The sequence below is a fragment of the Eublepharis macularius genome, chromosome 8 (assembly GCF_028583425.1).
Source record: "Eublepharis macularius isolate TG4126 chromosome 8, MPM_Emac_v1.0, whole genome shotgun sequence".
In the NCBI taxonomy this organism is placed as follows: domain Eukaryota; kingdom Metazoa; phylum Chordata; class Lepidosauria; order Squamata; family Eublepharidae; genus Eublepharis; species Eublepharis macularius.
In genome coordinates, this window is record NC_072797.1 from 43750956 (window position 1) to 43776053 (window position 25098).

Below are 25098 nucleotides of genomic sequence, written 5' to 3' on the forward strand. Positions count from 1 at the left end.
CTGAAGGGCAGGGTAGATAGAAATAATGTTTCGGCAACAGCAGCCACCAGTGTTGTTTTTTCTCTCTCACACCCCTCTTTCCCAAAGTATTTTTAAAAACTACCAGTCTTCTCCCCTGCACTTGGATGTCCTCTGCATGTGTGCCTCCCACCCTAGAACTCCAAAGGTGACCACAGACTCCAAAAGGTTGGGGATCATATGGCTTTTTGGAGGCTGTCTAAATTACTGTTTGAGGCACCAAAGTTAGAAGAAGGCATGAAAAGGAACACAAACTGAGACTGAGGCAAAGATATACTTTGAGCTTATACATTCTGTTACTTACAATTATTCTTGATCTATATAACTATGTTATGGAACTCTTTTCCCCTCCTCTTTTCTACCATTCTTATTTCTGTGGATTTCTTTCTTGTATATTTTAAATAAATAAATAAATAATAGGCGATTTACTAAATTCAGCATATATAATTAATATTAAAAATAGATTAATAGTTAAACATTGAAAGCAAAATGTTTGGAGTTTCACCTTGTGACAAACTTTAGAGATATGTTCCTAAATATCTTATTCAGATGTTTCACAGTGGAGATGGAGGGGAAAATTTATTTTGAAACGTATATACTCGGTTACAACTAGGACACAGAAATGGCTAATTTTCTCTCTTTTTAAATATTACTCTTCCTATTATGTTCTTAGAATGTTCTTATTATTGCAGTGTTCTCTTTGCAAGTTTGGATAAATTTTTATATATACAATAGCTCAATCTATCCAATGTAGAATGTACAATTAATATCAAAATAGACTAACAGCTAAGCTAAATAGTGAAGCTATTAAGTTAATAGTGAAACTATTAACTATTAAGTTAAGGGAGAGGAGTAAAAGTACGATGTTTAGTTATATTATATATTCTGATTATATTTTTCATACTTCAGACCTATTATACACTTTATATATTCTTTCTGATATATTTTGTATAAGGTTAAATGCACTTTTAATCGTTCTCTCTCTCTTTTTCTAAATAAAATTAATTAAACCTCTTTTTTTAAAAAAAGGTTGGGAACCCCGACATAGCCCTACTAAGTTGGAGTTAAAGCTTTAGAATTGTGTATAATTGATCTATTAGAAGCATTTTCAAACAATTGGGTACTGTTCAAAGAATTGCATACTTTAATTGTTCTGGATAAATTAGCAAAACATAAAAAGACCAATTATGTAAAATACTGTACATGTTTTTGATTATACACATCTAGAATTGCATATAGTACTATTTATTAACAAACTTAACACCTCAGTGTTTATTTACATCTTAAATAGTACACAATCCAGAATTTAAATTCTTTGTAATTTGTCATCTCATATTAGGGCTAAATGTGTGAAACCTTAACAGAACTATTGACAATATTTCCCAAACATCTCTTGGACAAAAACTCAGTGCCTAAATATTGTTACATATACATGCCCATATGGCTAGGGAACAAAATCTTAAATTAAACATAGTTAGGGCTTTCCATAGTAGACTCAAATAAAATCAGAGGTACAACAAACACCCTGATATATGCCATGATGTAACCCTGTAAAGAATAAGCGTGGAGTCATGGCAAATTAATAAGGACTTGCTGGAGTGACAGTTACCCATTGATAGCTTTCACAGTGTTTTCTAGATAAGAATTATTATAAAATAAAACATTCAACTAAAACATTCAACAAACAGCACTGGTGCTGCTGTTTTCCATTGTTCAATCACTATCATATTCCTCTATGTTTAGTTCATCTTCCTCCATGATTGCTTGAGCTGTAACAGGCTGAGGCTGGCTGCACGGCAATTCATTTCCAGGAGCCTGGCTAGCAGAAAGAAGACATTCATCTGACTCATTCTTTTCCCTAGTATTGTTTTTCTCCAGTTGGATCATATTTGGGGACTGCATGCTAGCAAAATCACTTTCATCATCGCTGTCAAAGACTTGAATGGCAGAATCTTTATCAGTAAGAGTTTCAAGTTTTAACCTATGAAACAACAATAGCAATAACATGTAGAAGCATAGCATCTTGTCTTTTGCACGTAGACTTGGAATCTTTAAGGCACCCAGAAGATATACTATTCCAAATATATAAATTCTCCCTCCATACTAACATTTACAACATGCAAAAACTTAATTCCCCATGATTTACTGTTCTGACAACTTTTATTACAAGAGTCTAGGCAACATTCTAATGCTGTAATAAAAAAAAGGAACAGATAGTATGTCAGTGTGCTTCTCATCCCAACAATGATACCAAATTGGTCACTAACTTCCATTTATTTCCTCTCTCTCTTGATTTTTGGACTTAGAATCATAGAAGTGTTTCTAAAATTGGGGAGAGGGGTAAGTCTTCCCTAAGTGCACGGGGCCATTATGGAGAAAATGAAACAAATATTGTATACCTGATCTTCTGTAGGCCTATAGAGAATTAAGATTTAGCAATGGCACGTGTATGTGCATTTGATGGAAGTGTATTATAATAATAATATGTTTATTGCTTTTCCGGCCGAAGCCATAAGCCATACAAACACCAACAAAATATGAACTGTACACATGAACATACCCAATTCACGTAGACATAACTCGTCATTATCACTTTAAACTATCTAAACTCATGAAAATCTTGTTTCTTTATCACCATGGCTAAAAAGGAAGCCACTATGGCAGAGGTTTGATTGTCAGGAAAGTTATCAGACAATAACACTGAGATTGCCCAAGGAAGGAAGGGAAGCTTTTCTTTTAACATAATAGGAATAGAAGTGTATTATAATTCTACTAGAACTGCTATAGTCCTAGCTAGTTTAACCAGGAGGTACATGGCATGGTCAGGAATAGGTGTATAGAAGAAGTGGACCAATATACCTAAAGAGACCTGAAAATGGAATGGTGCAGACTATCTAGAAAGCTTAGAAGCAGTGGAGAAGAATATGACATCTCATACACTTTGCAGAAAGACTAAGGAAGTTTGAGTCCACAATTGTTTAAGCAGAATGTCAATTTGACATAATAGGATATTTAGAAGTTATTGATAGCTTGAGCCTTCAGGATGTGGTTGGCTTTATTAGATTTTACACAGTAACCTTGACACAAGAGTGATCATATTAAGTTGTATGAAAGCATATTCTTGATAGTAAAGTCAGAAAGATACAATTTTGCAAGGAAAGCATAGTAGGTATTTTCCTTTATAAAACTTTTTAGAAAATATCAATACAATTACCTTCCAAAGTGTTTCTTTAAAGGGAGCCTTCCAACATCCTGAATAAAAGTAATCTGAGCTGAGAAAGGATACACAAAAGATGTTCCTTGTCATTTTAATATCTATTTTACTTAGAGATCATGTGACTAACACAGCTGTATGGTGGTCATTAGAACATAATGGATATTGTCTGTGGACATGTTGTTAGCCACTGCCATACAGTATAACAGGATACAATTATACCAAGTTAACTTTGAAGAAATACTGTAAAGCATCACAAGCAGGTATGTTGGCACAAATATTCAGGAGACCCAGACTTCTGATTTTTCCAGGAATATTACACGCTCCGTGACTTGGTTTAGATGTAATGGCAAACTACCATCTGCTGACATATGAATAAACATGATGGACCCTCACACTTGTGTTGTGCTTCCTCCCCTCATACATGATCAAGCTAATTAGAAACTTCACACCAAAGCATAATTTGCTTTTACATCCAAGCCAAACTATGGCCGTCGTCACACGGGCTTTTATTTAGTGCTAAAATGGCGCTATTTCCTGGCAAACACCCACCTTATTCCAACACTGTAGCGATTTTCTCTCTTCTGCTTTGTGCTTGATAGTCGCGCTATTTTGTGCCTCAGTGTGAATGCCTCACATCGATGTATTTCGCCTCGCAACATCCTATGCCCTCCCTTCAATCCCAGAATCCATTTCTTCCTGCGACTCCCCTTTTTTTAAATTTTATTATGTCCTTATAATGCCATAACGACATAACACAATGCAAACTTTCTGCTGAAGTAAAAATGACTCAATCGCCATGGCAGAGTCTTCAGCGATGGGGATCACGTCAGACAGGGAGTTTTCTGCGGGCAAAGGGCTATTTATATAATTTCAAAGTTGGAAAAACAAAAGGGTCGTAATGTTTTGCTCTAACGGAATGTTTATATGCTGTTATTCTGTTATAGCGGAATTAAACGCCAGAATAATTTTTTAAAAAAGGGGGGGGGAGCTGCTTCTGCGCGGTTAGAGAGAACAGAACAGAGTGCTTCGGTGTGGACAGCTGGTGGCGCGAAGAGCCGTTAGGTGACCCAAAGAAACGTTACTGTGCCGATGACAGGTAGGACGCTATATGCTGTAAATTTAACGGAAGAGATGCCCGTGTGACGATGGCCTATGTTTGCCTGCAGGCCAAGATTCATCCACATCCTGGATATTTGAAGGATCTGCAACACGCTTTTTTGCAACTACAGAATCCCTCTGACATGGTGAGAAAAATGATTCGAAAGGCCAGAATGACACCCAAGGACAGCATACTACAAGGCAAGCCCAAAGGAAATAACAACAGAACACCACTGGTGGTTACTTGCCGCTCACAAGTTCAATGCATGCTGGATTGTGACACTTCCCTCACACAGGCACGGGGGGGGGGGGCTGACCTTTTCTTGCTTACAAACAGCCTGCTAACCTAAACAACTACTCACATGCAACAATTAACTACTTAAAAGTAACATGGACTCTGGTACCAAGGCCTGCAACAAACCAAGATGCCAACTTTGCTCTCCTATAGATCCCAGCAAAACCATCAGTGGACCCAACAACATCAGCCATACCATCTCAGGTTCATACTCCTGCTCCTCCTCTAATGTAATTTATGCCATCACGTGTCAGCAATGCCCTTCCACCCTCTACATTGGACAAACTGGCCAGTCCCTTTGACAAAGAATTAATGGACACAAGTCTGACATCAGAAAGCACAACATTCAAAAACCAGTGGAGGAGCATTTTAACCTTCCTAGACATTCAGTTGCTGACCTAAAAGTAGCAGTTATCCTGCAGAGGAATTTCAAAGGGAGATTAGAAAGAGAGGCTGCTGAATTGCAACTGATAATGAAGCTCAAGACAATGCATCCACCTGGATTGAATCGAGACCTAGGCTTCCTGTCCCATCACCAATCCTGATTTCTCCACACCCATCACCCTTCTGCATACCCCACCCTATCCAAAAACACCTGCTATTGTCATTCACCAGCTTTTGTCATTTGGCACTCCACTCCACTCATCACTCCACTCATACAAGGACAGATGGACTCATATTCTAGCTGTATTGAAGTAGTGAGCTGTGAAAGCTCATGCCCTACCACAAATTTTGTTAGTCTTATAGGTGCTACTGGACTCTTTCTCTTTTCTAGTGCTACTGCTACAAACAGACTAAGGTAGCAGCAGACCACAGTTTGCTGTTATGTATAAACCATGTCAGAATTAACAGAAGAAGAAAAAATAGTACCCATGTTTTACTCTTACTTGCGTGACCAGGTTCAGCTTCTATTTATTTCATTTCCAATCATATTCTGGACAGAAGTTTAATGTTTTAAACATACCTTGGTTTCTCATTGGATTTGTCAACAGGGCAAGATAAGGTAATAGCTGGGTCTGAAGGCATAGTGGTGGTAAGCAGAAATTTGAGAAAAGGGATTTTGCAGCAGTGCAGTTTTCCTGATACTGTTAAGAAGAAGGAACAAACAAATATTGTATCCAAAAGGTTTATTCATTCTTCAACTACACAATATATACACATGTATTCTGCATGTCCTCTATTACATAAATATAATTATTGGAAGTAGGAGGGTTTTTAACTAAGCCTACCATACTTCCAAACACCGATCTTTTATAAACTGCAAATATTACCTTGTTAAATTGGCAAGATTGCTCTGCAAGATCAGCTATTGAGAATTGATGTATCCAGCATGCAATTTCAAGGGCTTAAAAATCTCATGTTATTTCTCTCCAATCCAACTTATTTTCTTATTCCAGTTTTCCTGGAGATTATATAAATAAATTGCTCCAAGGTTTGACACAAGGCAGTTTTTACTCTATGAAGCTACACTTCACTATCCAAGAGATGCATTTCTGGATACTTTGCAATACTGCAGAGGATGGTAGACTGTACCTACTGAAACAATGCTGCTGATGTGGTAGCCTGCAAATACATTGTCTCTTTGGATGTCTGTGCACTTGGACTACTGCATATACTATGAGGATGATAATCCTCATAATATTTTCCATAATATTTTCTTTAGCTTGATGATACAAGACAATCCTTATTATGAATCCTCTGCTTTAGTAACTGAGAGGTTTATCACAATTATTTCACGCATCAATTCTTTCTATTTTTAACCGTACTGGGAATCACATCTGCACTTGAAGACACAGCACGTTTTTATAGCAAGTCACAAAGTTATTACCTTCTTATTAATTAGGAACCACTGTGGTTTATGAAGGGGTCGAAAGCCCATTCCTCCTTTGCTATGGGCAAAGGCTCTAGATCTGTTTGAATGCATCATACCTCTTGTGGCCACAGATGCACTATACTCCCGGAGTGTAGGTCGTGCCTATAGGAAAAAATAACCTGAAGTTGCAAAGTTGCATACAGTTGTTAAAAACAAGATCAACATAAAGAGATGCAAATGCACTACACAGTGTATTAGCACTTGTAACACTACTAAGTATTACTCCCAAGTACTGAACCCATAAGTATACTTTGTAGATACAAAATGTCAAGATCTTTTCCAATTTGCCACAGTGCAGAAAAAACATACTGGAACGAAAGGGTTTTTTGTTTGTTATTCAATTAAACTTTTGTAGATAGACAATACCAGCAAGATCTCAGAACTAAAATCCAAATCCAACATGGATAACATTTATAGCCCATACCAGTGGCAAAATCTGAATATTTTGGCAAGTCATTACATGAAGAAAGGAAAACAGCAACAGAATATGAATGGAATTGCCCGGCAAGACATATCTGAAGTGAGCTGTGAGTGTGACTCATGAAAAATCGTATTAAATTAAATGTTGTTAGTCTTAAAGTGCTACCGGACTTTTGTTTTACAAAGACTCCTCAGAATGGATCACCTACATGTTTGGTACAAATCGTTTTCTAGCCCTTCTAGTTTCAGATCCTATATTGCAAGCCTTTACTTTGTGAAGGGATCATAGCCAGCCTCCAAAATACATATTTTATAAGCCAAAACCTGATGGTAACTACATAAAGTGTACACTTTTAACCCATGAACAGCTGGGTATTTGTTAGTGTTGAGCATTACAAATGTCATGTTTATTTTGACATAAAGTAATGATCTTAATTGATCTAGATGAATATCAACATGTACACATAAATTGTGACAACTGGGATTTACCACAACATTTTTATTTATTTACTTCATTTTTATCCCACCTTTCTCCCCAGAGAGGCTTATATCTTTCCTCTCTCCTCTAAGAAAACAAGATGAACGGGTAGCAGATACAAGGAATCCTACAAATCAGCAGAGATTCACACCTACTGAGGATTGCAAGAGATGTTCATTTTCAGCTTTACTTGGCTTGAAATATTTCTTTACCCTCCACGAGATTTACTCTGAGTGTTCATAACTTTCAGTATAACAGAATAAGAATTTAAAAATAAAACTTACATCCCAGTTACTGCAGAGCAAGTCAGCAACACTCAGATATTCACTAGCTCTCACAAGATCCTCTATATCAGAGAAAAAGTCTACATAGTTTTGATGAAGGTATAAATTAAACAAGTCCCCAGGCATGTGTGATTTTTCTATAACATCCTAATAAAGAACAATACACACAATTAGTTTTGCACATATCATGGGAGAAAAAAAAATCATCGGGTCATCTTGCACTTACAGAGATACTAATACTAACAGGCCTTTACCTCAGGTTGAACAAGCAAAGGGCTTCGTTCGTAGTCTGATAAATGAGGCGGTAGGCAAGGAAAGCCCAACTCCATTATTTGCTTTCCTGTAAAAGAACAACACTTTACTGTTAAATATAAACAGCTTGTACTCAACATTGTCCTGACCTGGATAGCCCAGGCAAGCCCAATCTCATTAAATCTCAGAAGCTAAGCAGGGTTGCCCTTGGTTAGCAATTGGATAGGAATCTCAAACAAAGACCAGGTTTGCAGAGGCAGGCAATGTCAAACCACCTCTGTCAGTCTCTTGCCATGCTAAAGATTTTTCACAATTCCATTCGCAGAGGTTTTTGATCGTCTACCAGTTTCACATATGAGACTTTTAAATTTTCTTCTCATTAATTTGGGAGAAGTGGCTCATGGCTTAGTCCCATCCCATTAGATAAATCATACAAATTGTGTAGAAAGCAAAAAAAAAAAAAAGAGTAATTTCCCTGCTGGACAATAATTTTAATCTGCATTTTTCATTTTGAAAGCCACCATGAACTATGTGGAAAGGTAGGGTGTAAATGTTTTATAAATAAAATAATAAATTTCCCCTCAAGTCTGTAAAATGGTCAGGATAAAACTAGAAAGGACACTTGATTTTATGAGAGGAGCTGAAAAAATTAAAGAAAGATATTCATCTAAGAAGAACAGAAAGATAATCAGAGATAAATAGGATTACTAAATGATGGATGATTAGAACATGCAGTGTGATCTCTTATAAAAGTATTAACTGGTCGAGATGACAGGAAATGGTATAATACAACTTTAAAAATATTTTCATATGCATATGGTATCTAAGAAAACATATATGTAACCATTAAAGCTAGGAGAAACAACTGAAATTGATGATCTCATGTTGTACTACTGTAGTCAAGTCAAGTTTATTATTACAGTCTGCGACCAGTCTGTAGTCAATGCAGCAAGTTAATTCAGCTGCAAGCTGACAGAAATTGTTAAGAATGAATCATGTGGGGATTTTTTCTTTCCAGCTGAAAATGAAGAACAGTAAGTCAGAGTTTTCTTACTTTTGCAGTAAAGTATTTTCCCCAAAGCATGGAAAAGAAAGATGGATGCATCTTTGCCACCGACAGCTTGTATCTCCTGGCTTTCTAAAGAGTTACCAAATTTCTTTTTCACCTTAGATAATAAATCACATTTTAATGAAGAATTCCCTTTTTTCTGTGGCCACAAGTTGTTCTTTGATGAGTACTCTGGCAATAAAAAAAAACAAGAACCTCAGCAATGTGATGGAATTACTTGTCATTTCCCAGAAGTGACATCATCATGTGGTCCCAGGAGCATGTGCATGAGTTCCACCACTTCTTTTCCCAGAAAAAAGCCCTGTTTGTATCTTATTTTTGGCCTAATAAGCATGTCATTTTTTTTTCTGTTTAAGCAAGTATCATCATCACACAGGCCGTGGCTGCCCCGGAAGCACTCCCACACTCCATAGGGGACCTGATTCATGCCCAAATCAGCCTGGAATGCGCCGCTGCTGCGCGGGAGAACACTCCCCTGCCCGCCAGTGGCCTGATCCTGGCTTTTTCAGGCCCAAATTGGGCCAAATCCAGCCTGTATTGGGGCTGAATCTGCATGGAATGTGCTGCTGACATGGAGAGGGACCCCCTCCCCTGCCTGGCAGCAGCCTAATCTTGGCTGTTTCAGGCCCAAATTGGGCCGAAATGGGCCCAAAACATCCAGGACTGGACCACTGCCATGCAGGGAAACCCTCCCCCACCCAGCAGCAGCCTGATCCTGGCCGTTTTGGGCCGAAATTGGGCCGAAATGGGTCCAAAATGGCCCGGATCGGGCCCGAAATGTCCTGGAATGGGCCCAAATACCCATCAGTCACGTGAGTATTTTTAAGAGGTGCCAGAATGCCATTCTGCTGTGTTCTGGCTGAAAAAAAGCCCTGGCTACAAAGAACCCTGATCCTTTAGTTTCAGGTTTATTCTATAATGTAGGGAAATGTATATAAATCTTAAGGATATAAAAATAAATGAGTCAGAAAATAGTAACTGTGAACAATCATAATGAGTTAAAGTATTAAGGCGTTACAGTGTCGATATGAAAACCTCCACACAAAACAAACTATGGATCATTTAGTTCTGTAGAAGATGAAAAGAAATTATGTCTAATGCGAATACAGTCTATACATGCATGTTTTTTAGTACACTGATTTTGTAATGCAGTTTTACACTGCTCAGTGTTGTTTCAGTTCTGTAATCTGCCTCATGTCTCAATGAGAAAGGCAGAAAATAAATAAAATTACTACAATTATTTGATTTGTATCCTGCCTTCCTCCAAGAAGCTGAAGGCAGGACGTTTCCCTTTCCATTGATCATCCCACCAACCCTGTGAGTTAGGTTAGTTTGTGAGAGAGAGGGAAGAAGTAAGAGAGAGACAGAGAGAATGAATATGAAGGTCAACCAATGAGCTTCATGGAAGTGTGAATTTGAACCTAGAACTCCCTGATCCTAATCAGATATTTAGATTACCATGCTGACTATCATTTGCAAATACTGGCTTTTTTGAGGTTATTTTGTCAAAACCACTGTATGCTGTAAGCTGCCTTGAGTTCCTGGAAGACAGAACAGCAGCTAATAAATGCTTTAAATAACAACAACATACGATTTATATACCACCCTTCAGGGTGACTTAACACCCACTCAGAGTGGTTTACAAAGTATGTCATTATTATCCCCACAACAAAACACCCTGTGAGGTGGGTGGGGCTGAGAGAGCTAGAAGCTGTGACTGACCCAAGGTCACCCAGCTGGCTTCAAGTGGAAGAGTGGGGAATCAAATCCGGTTCTCCAGACTAGAGTCCCGCGCTCTTAACCACTACACTAAACTGGCTCTCACTATACCAAATAATTTAAATAACACCAGCCACCAAAACCACAAGTCAAAGTTAGTATCCATAACTCATGGATACTAAACTCAGATGCTAAACAGAAACATTTACATTATTCCACTTAAACTGAAGTGGAAGATTTTAAATTAAATATACATTCAAATATTTTACTAATCCACTAAATTACAGTATGTATTTTGGTCTGCAAGCTTGACATGTTGCTCCATCATGTTCCAGCAGCTCCATACAGTTGTTCTTCTACACTTAAACTGCAGCTGAGAGTGCAATCCTATGCACAGTTACTCCAGTCTAAGCCCACTGATTTCACTGAGTGATTGCACTGTGAGTCTGACACTGGCAAACTAATTTTATACAGAAGGCCTACCCATGTCTTCTTTCCTTTTTACTCAACTTAAAAATACATGCTAATAGAATACAGTATATTAACTCAAAATAGTATTGAATTATAGAGAAATGGAAATAGTTAACAATTATCTCTGCTGTGTTCCTCTGTACCAGGAAAATAACAAGATCCCAAAAGATCTTTGCCAACAACTTCTACCACCTTTTTCAGCTGAGAACGGGCCTTACTAGTTCATAGAACCTTCCTTTAGATAAACTGCGAAACAGCACACAGCAATAATTTAGGGAGAATACTAGTGGGCACTGATACCCACAGGCTGGAAGCCCAGAACTGTACTGTGAAGACACTTAGATTAGACAGTAATAAACTATTTCTTTCTAGATTCTCAATTGTGCTGGTCTTTGACTGTAGTAAACAATTGAATTCTAGATTCTCAAGGAAAATATTTTGGCAAATAACAAGCTTATTATGAGTCAATAGACACATATTTTTAACATAAAGCATAAAGAAAGTATATTGAAAAACTCATTAATACCAAGCTCTCGCCAGTTTACATCAAGTATAAAGTGAGTATAAACTTTTGCATCCTATACACAGGGATGCTCCTGCATTGAAAGCCAGTTTGCTGTAGTGGTTAAGAGTGCGAGACTAATCTGGAGAGCCGGGTTTAATTCCCTACTCCTCCACTTGAAGCCAGTTGGGTGACCTTGGGCTAGTCACAGATCTTTGGAGCTCTCTCAGGGCTCCAAACACCCACCCCACAGGGTGTTTTGTTGTGGGGATAATGATAACATGCTTTGTAAACCGCTCTGAGTGGGTGTTAAGTCGTCCTGAAGGGCAGTATATAAATTGAATGTTATTGTTGTTATTTCTGATCTATACAGTCCTTTCTGTTAACACCAATGACCTGGTTGAGAGAAAGAGGCAAGCACCAGCACTGTTTAGATGACAGCATAGATGATGACAGAGTGCTCTAGGACCATATCCATGAATGTGCAGTTCCTCTTGCACTTGTTCAAATTTGGATCACAGCCCCAGTACATTAAACTCCATTTAATAACAAGACATTGCTTCACTCCAATTGCTTACTATTATATCTGCAAGACCATTCAACTAGCATTAAAACTATCCTCAGAGTGCAGACATATTATGGTTGAAAAATTCTATATTTACCTTTCAAAGAAGAAAACTGAAGAGTATTTATTGCACTTCTAATATCACCTGAACATCCTTTGCAAATCAATTCCATTGAGGATTTGGCAGGGACATCAATTTTTTCTCCATTCTACAAGGAAAGGGGTTAGTTTGCATAATCATCAAAACTGTACTACTTGCCAAGACTGAATGTAGCTAGTTTGTGGTCTGTCAACTTTTATAACTAACTACAAGTCTTCATGTGATTTTATCGGCTTCAAGTCTTAAAAGAGTTGAGCTTTCCTAGAAGTTAGAGTCCGCTCTATCATTTCAAATGAACACAGAATCTATGTATACACTGGACTACCAAAAAAATGACTTCCCTTTGCAATAATGTTTCACAATTCCATACACATCCCCATGGAACATACAGAGCAGCACCCTGACAGCAAACTAAACTATGAACATATACATCAAATCATCAACAGATTTCTACATTATAGTCTGTACGTTAGCCAACCCTGCTGATCTTTTATTTTAGACATTTTTGGAAGGAACAGAATCATAACTTTTCCCACTCAAATAATGGACTTTTCCCAAACTTTTACACTATCATCAACACAATACAGTTTTAAAATTTTATCTTACCGTATTAGCCTCGATTGTAGTTATTCGGTTTAGAACTTTTAGCATTATTGTGGGAGCCACTGGGTTAAAACTAAGAAAATAGATAAGAAAAGATGGTCAAAATTAATTTTATAGTAAAATTTTTGGTTATGACCAATGCAGGTAATGATTTCTTTACCTAATATTAGCTATATGTAGCTCTTCATGAATTTCCTTTGGGAAAAGAAACCTTTGGCTGCTGGCTGCACTAGCACCGTCTGATATTATAAACACAAGAGGGCATCTGCTCACTCGCACAAACATTCTAGGATGGAAAACAAACATTAGAGAGTCGCAAACTTAAATTTAAGATCCTGAACAATCAGAGATTAGTAACTGGACAGCCCTTGTGTCAAATCCTGCTACTGTCGAGCCATATAATGTTTTCCTCTATCCCACAGTTACCAACTCAAAAGACTGGATGAATGGCCTTGGATAGGGAACTAGTCTGGAGATAGAGGACTAAAATCTTATAGTGCAAGCTAAACAGAGTTACACTCTTCTAAGACCACTAAAGTCAATTGGTTTAGAAGGGTATAACCTGTGTACGATTGCACTGTCAATCTCCTTTTCCTTTCCATGCTTTCAATATTAGCTCCCTTACACTCACCTCAAAATTTCATGTAAGCTGCTAGGATCACGATAAAAATGGTTCGGCACATCCTATTAAAATACAATACAAAATGTTAGCAAGTTTAGTACATTAGAATTGTGGCCAACCTTTGGTCTGCAGTAGAGATGGGCACGAACCAGAAAAAAACAAACCATGTGGTTCAGGGTCACGTTTCATGAACCACGAACTTTCACGAACCTGCCCCGGTTCACGAACCAGTTCATTTTTGGTTTGTGAAAACGTCACTTCTGGGTCAGCATAAGGTCTGCAGAAAGCCCAACCCCCGCTGCCTAGGAAACTGATTGATTGGCATAAGGCTTTCTGCAGTGACAAACCAAAAAATGAACCAAATGAACTGCCCTAAAATTTGTGGTGGTTCGTCAGAAATGGGCTCTGACGAGCCGCTGGTTCGCGAATCACGAACTGGCATGGTTCGTGATGAAGTTTGGTTCATATTTCGGTTCATGCCCATCTCTAGTCTGCAGAGTCTCATAAAATGTGTCACATATTCATATTATTTTACATTTATCTATCTATATTTATTCATTTATATATTTGTTCAATATTTAGCCCATCCTCCCTATAAGTAGGCTCAGGGTGGGCACAACATAATTAAAATAATACATAATAAAAATATAATAAAAATTTAAATATACATTTAAAATATGTAATAATATAAATACTAAACAATACTAAACATTGCTAAAACATTTGATGGCATCTGCTACAGAATCTACCTGTTGTAGCTGTAGATGGACTATACAGTACAATTAAGTGGGTGAGAACTGGCCAAGATGGAATAAAATAAGGCAGAACAGAGCAGGGGAGGCCACTGGAGATGAATTGCCATCACCTCAACCATATATACTAACTGCTCGCAAATTATCTTGTTTCAACAGATATTTACCATACAGGATGAGACAGAAGATGCTCAGCTAACCCAAATCCAATACCCACTTGGGAAACCAGAAACAGTTTGGGGGATCCACAAGGACTTCCTGGGGGCAGCTTAACTACCACTTCCCCAGTATTTCCTCTTTCCCTTTCTTGAAATCTCTCAGCTTCTCCTCTTTCCTTCCTTCCTTCTCTCCTTCCCATCTACCAGCAAACCTACCTTTATCTGCCCTGTCTTCTCTCCTCCCTCCCCATGGCAGTCTCTACTCAGGAAAAAACCAGTTGTGTAGATGCAGCTGCAGTGTGCTAGCTAGGCTGGGCCAGGCTCAGTTATAATTTCCTCTTTACTTCCTCCTGGCAGCAGCCATATCGTCCTATTTCTTTGCTTTCTTCTCTCATTCTAACCCATCAACCAACTAACTTTTAGTCTGCCCTTCACCTTCAGCTATATTTATACGTGGTCTTTCTCCACAAGGGGGACTCAAAGCAGCTTACATCATTCTCTTTTCCTCCATTTTATCATCACAACCCTGCGTGGCAGGTTAAGCTGAGAGTGTGTGATTGTCCCAAAGTCACCCAGTTCAAAGTGGCAATTTGAACCTGGGTCTCCCAGATCTGGCCTGAAACTCTAAGTACTATCCCACACTGGCTTTTCATGGGGTGGCTGTTGTTGAACAGCACCTAGCAGACAGACCCAGATGAATCATGCAAGTCACATGGCAGCAAGTTGCCTTGTGGCTGTTGTTGGGCCTGGCACTGATGAGTCCTCCCTCAAACTCCAAAGTAACCATGGAAAGGACCCTGCCCCCTCTCCCTGTCTTTTACTGATAAAAGCCAAGGCTTGAAAACATAATGTTGTGGTTTCCTAGCAATTGCCACTGAAGGCATTCAGTTTCTTAAAACCATAGGCTCTTGTTCTATCATTTTGGAGTTTAACCCACACAACTTTTTTTTTAAGATTTCAGATTTTTCTATAAACCTGGGGTTATTTTCAGGTTTGTAGAAAGATCTGTTTTGTCTGTCCATGATGTTAGTCTCCAGATTTAAGTATCCACAAATGGGGCCATGTTGATAATTAGATATATTGATGATGATCCTTTGGATCCTGGCCATGATGACGAGACACGAGATGGATCAGTCCTAGACTGGCCTCAAATTCATTTCAGTCGAATTGATATGAATGTCACCTTAGGGCAAAGTAAAATTCTGCAGAGTGTAATAAACACAAAGATTTAATACACACCATTAGATATGAAAATTTCAAGATGAAATAAAACTGATTTTTAAAAATCTGGTTTATGAATAAAAGCAAATAAGGTTTAAAATATTCAGTCCTAAGAATCAAGAGTGGGGAAAGAGATGTCTAGTCTGCAATTAGATATTAACAAAAGATATGATTACAGAAACATAAACTTTTAAAAGCGAAAGTGTCCTTCATTAGTTTCAGTAGAAGTAAAAATCAGGAAAAGAAGAGAGAAAAATTTACATTCAATTGTTTAATTAAATTATTTAAAAAGAGAAACGCCCTTGACTGGGATCAATCATTTCTACTTACTTCCACAAGAATAAGTCTTTTGTCAGTTTTCACAGTGTCCCCGACCATCTGAAGCTTAGTATATTTGTTTGCTCTTAGTAGAAACTCTTGAAAGACAGCTGTTTGACTCTGATAGGGCAGTCCCTGAAAATCTGATTCAAACAAGTTAGCTCATTTTTACAATGAACACCACAAATTAAAAGAAAATGTTTTAGGATTAGTCTGCATGGGACAACTTTTAGTTCAGGTTTATTATGCTGTTCACTGCTTACTGGTTAGACAGATGCCCCAGCAGCATAGTCTGAAGTCTATCAAGCACATAGCCTACAGGCTCAGGATGACCTGCACAACTCATCACTGAAGAGCTGCTCAGCCGTAGTTTTTATAATCTGTATCATTCATCTGTGGTGGCTTAACAAGGGGAGCCACCTAGCGGGTGAGCAGGGAAGGAGGATTAGCTGTTGCAGCTTCAGCCCTACAAAGAGGTGACAACAGAGGCAAGGGCAAGACAGTTATGATTTTAACCCTAGGAAAACCTGCCAACTGAGACCACCACTTTTGCTGGACTCTCTACAGTGGCAGCCCTATTAGTCAGCATGACAAACCTGTTACCACAACATGTTATATCTCCTGAGAAGGATCACAAAGCTCTCCCCTCCCCATACTCATTTTTAAGCAATTTGGTACATACTAGTTTCTTTTGATTATACGTGCTTAGGATTGCAATATTAGTGCTGTGCAAGCCAGAACCCATTGCAAGAAAAGAGGCTTGCATTTCACAAAAAAAGCTCAAAGAACAATCACACTGAAGGGAAGCATATTTCAAAATGTTAAAGAACCTAGAAAATATTGAAGAGCACTTTTGCCAGTGGCATGCAAAGCAGTATTAACAACTGGACTGGACCCATGGTCAAAATCCCCCTCACACAGCAGCCCCTAAGCTCGACCTCCTGTTGCTGCACAGAACACTTTTGAAACTTTTATCAGTCATGGTATCAAGGCTGGACCATGAATTTCCTCAGGGCACATTCAAGCCTTCCTGTACCTCTAAAGTAGCTTGCTGGATAATTGATTTATTATCATTTGCTATGCTTAGGATCGCAATATAAGACCAATTAATATTTTATTATAAGCCACTTCAAGCAGGACTCTGATGAGGCAGCACAGAAATATCCTACATAAATAACAGGACTCTTTAAGACCAAGGCCCTGTTCCAGGTGCCCTTGCCTTCAGAGACTAAATGTGAAATGATGGGAAATAGAGCCTGTTCTATGGAAGTCACTCCCATAAGTCTTTGGCATCAACTTTATTTTCTTTTACTTTTTTTACTGTCTTCAATTATTGTTCAAAGGTGACCACTGAAGGGGCTAAGTGAAATTCCATAAGAGAAGGAGTCCAAAGTAAAAATGATTTTTATTTTCCAGCACTTTTAATAGCTTTTGCTCTTTCTTTGGTGTTATTTCCATTATTGTATTTTGTATCTGATTGCTGACTGGGAGTTTCTTAATACTAATTTGATTGAGGCAAGCTTTCTTGATCACTTGAAAGTAGGAGATTATTATAAACAGCATATTTAATACTCTTAAATTGCTTAACTACTGAGGAGTTAGAAAGTTTTACCATCCTTCAAAGTATCTTGGAAGTCATCTTTCCTGAAGTCCATCAATACAGGATTTACCCATTCTTGCACTTGAATCCCAAGATCTTTAGCTAATATTTCCAAAGTTGCAGACTTTCCACAGCCTGAGGGACCAGTTAATAATAAAATAGAGCCACCCTGCAACAAAATACCATGTCACTCTAAACTGAGTTGCAGTGTCTGAAGGAAAGCTGATTTAAATTATCCCACCTACTTTAAGTAAACAATTTCTATTGGATAAATTATCCTCCTAATAATTTAGAGGTTTACTGTAGAGTTAGTCTTGCCTTCTGAAGCAGCAAAAACACCCTTGCTCTTTTCTATGTGGCAGCCCTTCAGGTATCTGAAGAACATGTCTTCCTCAACTTTCTGTTTTCCAGGCCAAAGACATCTAGTTCATTCAAACTCTCCTTGTAGAACTCCAGGCTCCTCATCAAATCCTTGAACAAAAACTCAATTACTCTATATGTCAATATGTCTTATAATTCAAATCAGGATGAGAAACAAAAGCAGGATATTGGATCCATTTAGGATCACTTAGTCTGCCAAATGCTTTATGCTGTGGGTTTTTCTGTGCTTTTACTGCCTGGTTTTAATGTTTGTTAATTTTAATGTTTTTATGTTTCATTATTTTGTCTTTTATGCTGTGAGCTGCCTTAAGGAGATCTCTGAAGCAGATATAAATGTCTTAAATAAATGAATAATACAATAAATCCATGCAGAGTCCATAAAGTGCTGTAGTAATAGGTAGCTACTAATACTGTTTTCAGTCTGACCTGGACAGCCCAGCCTAGCCCAATCTCATCAGATCTTGAAAACTAAGCAGCATTGGCCCTCATTAGTACTCAGATGGTAAACCACTAAGGAAGTCCAGGGTTGAAACACAGAGGCAGACAATGACAAACCATGTCTGAATGTCTTTGCCTTGAAAACCCTATGGGATCACCATGTCATCTGTGACTTGACAACACTTTCCACCACGTAGCAGTGTTCGTACTACTTCTTGCATATGGATGTACTTTAATTTTTCCTCATGCATCACTTTTACTATGAGGTATAAACCTGCCATTCCATGAGTAGAAGCCATCTTCTGCATTCAAAAGTGCAATTTAGGATCCAACCCAGTAAATTTCTATGCTGCCTGTGCTATTGAAGTAACTTTGCATTTCTTGGCAAGACTCGTTAATCATGCAAAAAAGGTTTGCATTTATGCAAATGAACTTTTGTCTTTCAGTCCCAAGAAGGATTTCGCTAGTTTTGCATTATGAAAAAAGCAAATGCAGAAAAACAGGTCCAGTACTTAAAAAAGAAAAAAAGGGGGGTGCATCAATGCATTTTTCTCAATGGCAGCTTAGACAACATGTTCATATTAGTTTTATTTTCTATATATATTCTTCATTTTCTCTCTCTCTCTTCCATTGTCCTAGCAGATTACTATGCTTAGTTATACACATTAATTATTACATTATTGTCTTGTGTACCAAATAACGCTGCAAAATTAAAATATCACACAGAATTTTTGCGCTATTTCACTGCCTTTTCCCCATTTTGCTTCCAAATGCTTTGAGAGGAACTATTTATCCAAATAAAACCTGTTTTATTTTAACAAATAAGAATCTATTTCCCATAAGTTATACAAAAATATAAATCCTTCCAAAACAACACTGGCAGGTTAAAATCTCATATGAATCAGATCCTAACAGCTAGGTCTACCTTTGAAATACTTGAGCTTTTAACCAGGCTTCAACAAGGAAGGATATAAATCCTTCCAAAACAACACTTGCTGGTTAGAATCTCATATGAATCAGATCCTACCAGCTTGGTCTGCCTTTGAAATACTTCAGCTTTTAACCAGGCTTCAACTTCTTCAATTTTCTTCTTGTGTACAGCAAGTTCATTCTAATGAGGAAGAAAAGCATTAGAGGAATGTATATACAATTAAAAGTCATATTTACATAGCAAATATAATACAAAACCTTAGAAAAATAACTGAAACAAATTATTTAATAAATACAACGTTAAACAACATAAAGAGTTGTGTTTTCTGTTCATAATGAGATTCAGGGTTCCTAACATAAGTGAATCCATTTGGATTCTAGCCCATCTGAGGTCATCCATCCAAATGTTTGAACAGATTTCAATCAGGCCAAGAAAAGCTCAATGTGTGATGATGACTGCACATTCAGCAGAGTCCAGGACCAGAATCCAGGTGTAGCCTCAGAATTACAAACTGCGTTCGCCTGCCCATTCCTTGTAAAGTGAGGGTGTAGCATGGAGAATCATGCTTGCAGGATCAAAGCTACAGCAAGGCCTAGGTCTCTGGGCCCTGTCTTGAAACAATTATATCACTGGTATGATCAGAGCATAAGAACCTAATTTGGACCGAAACCTAGAACTTGAATTAATTGTTCAAAAATTCCAAGGAATTCCAAAACAACAACAATCAGTTCTGAACATTTCTGCTGCAGACTCTTTGTGTATAAGCACCACCTGCCTAATACTAATATATAGCTCCTTCATATAATACCTTCATCAGTAAATAAACCAAATAATGAGCTTAGCCATAATTTCAACCATCAAGTTATTAGAAACCACTGAATGGCAAGTGAAGGAAGTTTTTTATTTCACTGAAGGTTGTGGTGCTTCTTTAACAAATGAATAAAGGAGCTTAATACTAATATCTACATTCCAATCTTAGGAATAGTAATTTATTTATTAATAGTGAATTAACTGAGTCCCATTGACTTCAATCAACTTTTTCCCCAAGAGCTCTTAGGACACAAAAACACTACATTTTCTATTTGCAAAAAAAAAAATCCTTTGCCAAATTCATCTTAAACTATGAATTTCATTGCTAGCTCAACAAATAACATGGTTGTTTGTTTTATTTTAAAGGGAAATAGAAACTAGAATTAAAAACTAGATTTTACCTGAGATTTTGGTTTGTATTTATCCACCCATGGTTCAATTTCATTGCATTTTTGTTTTGAAACTTCATCTCTCTCATCTCTAGAAGAAGGTTTTCCCTTTTTTCTCCCACTCTTGCTACTTTCTAGGAGAGAAAAATGTTCTTTTCGTTTCTGATGGTGGTGAGTATCTGTGGGAGTCTTCTTGTAAATGATACTAGATGAGGGATTCGTATTTTTGCAGAAATCAGTAAAAGATGGCTCCACCCAGTCAATCACCTGAAAACGCAAACATAATTTCATTGTAGAAGTTATTTATTAAGAACTTCACCATTGCTTGTCTTACCCTCAGGTCCTAATAATTTTGCGCAACACTAATAAAAAGGTTCTTTTTAGCATCTGTATTTGTTTTGTCAAATAAAAATTCAGGAACTTTAATCAACATGAAACTATTACAAAAATCTGTTATTTACATGCACTGAATTAATTTTATTTATTACAGTCAAAGACAAGCACAGAAGTAATACATTACCAGAAATGTTACATAAAAACATTATATAAGATATATTGAAATAAGCAATTAAATTCATACAGAACCACAACAGACTCTAGCAGTTGCACAAAATCTGGCCATTTTATCCATGATCCAAGGCTCATGATCCAAGAGGAGAAAAGTAATTTGATTCCTCTGATCTACCTTGAATTTTTTGAGAGAACAGGAGTAATGAAATCATGCCTTATGTTTACATGCATGAATGAAATCATTTATGAACATTTAGAATAAATTCATTCTGCAGCTCCTAGGCAATTCAGTGTTGAAATATTCGTTTAGTATGAAGCCATATGTTCAACCAAACTTATTTCCCATAAGCAGGCTCAGTATGCAGCACTGTAGATCCCTCGTTTCAACAGCTTCAAATCAGTTGGGCAAGACTGGCAATTTTATCCCCTTTTTACATAATGGAGGTTGAATGATGTTCAGAATTCATAGCTGAGCACACAATGAAGTACTGTTCATTTAGTCACACCAGCTCATAAACTATACAATCATAAAAGGCATAATCTCTGTCCACTCATGCACAATAACATACACACAGAAGACTCATGTCTAAATACCTTTGTTAATATTTCAAAAGTATAATCACCCACTTTAGCTGAAGCTATCTTTCTTTTGGAAGTCTTCTTTGACATCATCACCCTTTGTAGTTTCCATCCGAAGCATGCAACCATTGAACCCTCACAGAAAGGAAGCTGAAAAAGTGGGGAAATACATTTGTAAATAAACTTCGCAGAAGGGCTTTTTTTCTGGGAAAAGAGGTGGTGGAACTCAGTGGGTTGCCCTCAGAGAAAATGGTCACATGACTGGTGGCCCCACCCCCTGATCTCCAGACAGAGTTGAGCGGCGCAGAGGACAATCTCAACTCCCCTCTGTCTGGAGATCAGGGGGCGGGGCCTCCAGCCATGTGACCATTTTCAAGAGGTTCCGGAACTCCATTCCCCCACGTTCCCCCTGAAAAAAAGCCCTGCTTCGCAGGATTAAAATTTAAACTGTATAGATCAACTTGAACAGCTTTGCAATTAATTACTGAGGAGCTAAGTATTTAAGCCCTACTCCATTTGCTTATGCTTCACATCCTCCTTCCCCCATAATGCAGCAGTTTTTACTTCCTGTTCTTCAAACCTTAAAAATGATACCCTGTGGCTTGGAAAGAGATTGTTCCACCTATGCAGTTCCACAGTATAAACACAACCTACCTAGCTCTAATTCTAATTCTCTAATAGCTGTTCTATTTAAGGCTAGGAAACAGTGAGTTTCACTGCCACAGTGCTTTCACACAATTCACATAGATAAAGCCACAGAGAGGCAAAATAAGTAATAACTAAGTTAGCCGTAGTTTTCTGTTCAATTGGAGACAACTGCTGCTTTCTCAAATAAAAGGCAAACAGGATGGATGAATTAAAAGGCTGAATAGTATGTACATTTATGATGTGAAAACACACAAGCTCAAAGGGAAATTCTTTAATTCTGTCAGATTTTTAAAACTAATGCAAAGAAAAAACTCAAGCAGTCATGTTTGCACTAACAATGTGATTTTGAAACTAGCATTTGCACAGTTTTTCACTTTACAACTAAAAGAGAGCAATACTAATACATCAGTACTTCCAACAATCACTCAAGCAGATTATATTTCAGTAATTCTACTGAAAACAATAATCTCATATTTATTTACTGACAAAATCTATATCCTGACTTTATAATAATATAATAATAATATTCGATTTATATACTGCCCTTCAGGATGACTGAACATCCACACAAAGCAGTTTACAAAGTATGTTATATTATCTCCACAACAACAAACACCCTGTGAGGTGGGTGGGGCTGAGAGAGCTCCTAGAAGCTGTGACTGACCCAAGGTCACCCAGCTGGCTTCAAGTGGAGGAGTGGGGAATCAAACCTTGTTCTCCAGATTAGAGTCCCACACTCTTAACCACTACACCAAACTGGCTTTCTGCCTTCATCAGGGCCACCAAGGTGGCTAACAGTTTTAAAACATAGATAATAAAAGCATGTCTTAAAAAAATTAAACCCAAATAAAAACACATAACCAAACCAAAAGAATCACTGAGGGATTACCAGAAAAAAAAAAGTTTTCACCTGCTGGCAGATGACCGCAACAGAAGGGGTCAGACAAGTCTCCCTGCAGCAAAAGTTTCTGAGATTTGGTGTCATAAATGAAAAGACACCCACCTAAGCTCTGAAGGTGGAGGCTCCTGAAATAGCTAGAGAAAATGACCATAGTAGATAGGTTTGTAAGGGAGTAGGTGGGCTTTCAGGTATGTTGATCTCAAGACGTATAGAGCAAAATTCAACACCTGCACCGTGAATTGTGCCCAGAAACAGACTGGGAGCCAGTGTAGACAGGCCACAAGTGCAGTGATATGATCCCTACAACTGACTCCAGTCAACATCCTAGTTGCAACATCCTAGCTGCACTAACTGAAGTTCTGAATACTTTTTAAGTGCAGCCCCACATAGAGCACATTACAGTAATCTAATCTGGATGTAACCTGGTCGTGCATCAGTGACCAGATCTTTTCTGCCCAGAAAAGGCTGAAGCTCATAAAGGACATTCCTGGCCATGGCTGCCACCTGCTTATCCAACAGTAGGCATCCCCAACCTACAGACCTGTTTCTTCAAGGAAAGTACAACTTCAAACCTCATCCAGAATGGGTGGCACCTTAAATTATGGTTCGGATCATCTGCTCACCAGCTGCACCACCATCTTGTTGAGATTAAGCTTCAATTTATTAGCCTACACCCCTCCAACACTGATATCCATACCCCAAATTAAGGCCACTGTTAATACTAGGCACGCAACTAAAGATCCCATCTAAAAGTGGGAGAGGGGTCTTCAGCATTTATCTCTAAGGCACCACTAATAACCATAGAAGCTTTTTGCCTACTAAAGACCAAGCTCTGGGTCTAACAGCACCTTTACGACCAGCTAGATTTCCAAAGTATGAGCTTTCGAGAGTCAAAGCTCCCTCTGAAAGCTCATACCTTGAAAATCTAGTTGGTCTGTAAAGTGCTATTGGTTTCGGATCTTGCTCTTCCACTGCAGACCAACACCTGAAACTGCCTACTAAAAATATTGTTAGCAAATATGACATTTTCTAAGAAATTATAGGGAGGCAAAGAAACTTTGGGATAATTCATACATTACAAAAGTGTAAAATGGGTAGAACAAAACAAAAATTATAAATTACACAAAATTTTAGATTACAAAGAAGTAAAATACATCCCAGCCCTTCAAAATATTTATAAAATAATGCAACATACATAATTTTTCAGAATTGTCTGGCCCAGCCAAGAGGAAAAGGGAGGGGAGGCAATGATGTATGGATAGTCTTTACAGCATTGGAGGGGGGAATGTTTGGTCATGACTTTCTATGAGGAGCATTTCTCTTTTATAAGACGGGTTCATTCGCTCACACCAGCAGGAAAGGCAATGAACAGGAGCTGGAACGACTTCAGTTTGTGAAGAAACGAGACTACTTGAATCTGCAACGCTAAGCATGCCGACTAGAAGAGCAAGTCCCGTTAGAGACCATTGGGTAAATGTACTCAGTGAATAGGTTTAGGGTTGCACTACAAAGATATAAATCAAGACTGCCCTGGACTGTGAGAGACTCTGCAAGCTTCCAGTATCTTCTCTCTCGATGCTACTTGCACATCTTCTCTACGCTATAGCTCTAACCCAGCTCTCCCACTCCCTGCTCATTACCTTTTCTTCCCTCTCCTGTCTCAGGCCAATTCCATCTCGATTGAGAAGGGGCTTCCCACGCGCCTCAGCTCTTAGCTGTTCACCGGCCGCCCGAAATAACATCCGCTCCTGCCTTTCATTCACGCCCTCGGCGATCGCTCAAACATCGCCGAAAAGCTTGAGAAAACCAAAAAAAACCGACACGAATTTTAAACCATGGTGCGTGCCTATGCTCAAGAGGGGGAGGAAAGAGTGAA

General features: G+C 38.1%; 1 protein-coding gene across 3 annotated transcripts; it reads right to left on the reverse strand.

Annotated features, from left to right (window-relative positions):
- Positions 1-1139: 1139 nt before the first annotated feature.
- On the reverse strand, positions 1140-25095 carry RAD17 (RAD17 checkpoint clamp loader component). 3 transcript variants are annotated; one of them, XM_054986731.1, is made up of 17 exons: positions 24863-25095; positions 21722-21823; positions 20597-20851; positions 19482-19565; positions 17648-17804; positions 16048-16178; positions 13596-13648; positions 13125-13250; positions 12968-13037; positions 12359-12470; positions 8990-9175; positions 7938-8023; positions 7684-7830; positions 6457-6603; positions 5593-5713; positions 3233-3290; positions 1140-1999 (listed from the first exon to the last, which is right to left on the reverse strand). In XM_054986731.1, the coding sequence occupies exons 1-17, from the start codon at positions 24962-24964 to the stop codon at positions 1732-1734; spliced, it is 2205 nt and encodes a 734-aa protein (XP_054842706.1). In that variant the 5' UTR covers positions 24965-25095; the 3' UTR covers positions 1140-1731. The 3 variants fall into 3 exon arrangements, with proteins under 3 accessions (XP_054842706.1, XP_054842705.1, XP_054842707.1); XM_054986730.1 differs by having other exon boundaries at positions 21689-21823; XM_054986732.1 differs by lacking the exon at positions 24863-25095 and adding an exon at positions 23232-23286 and having other exon boundaries at positions 21689-21823.
- Between the last annotated feature and the right edge of the window lie 3 nt (positions 25096-25098).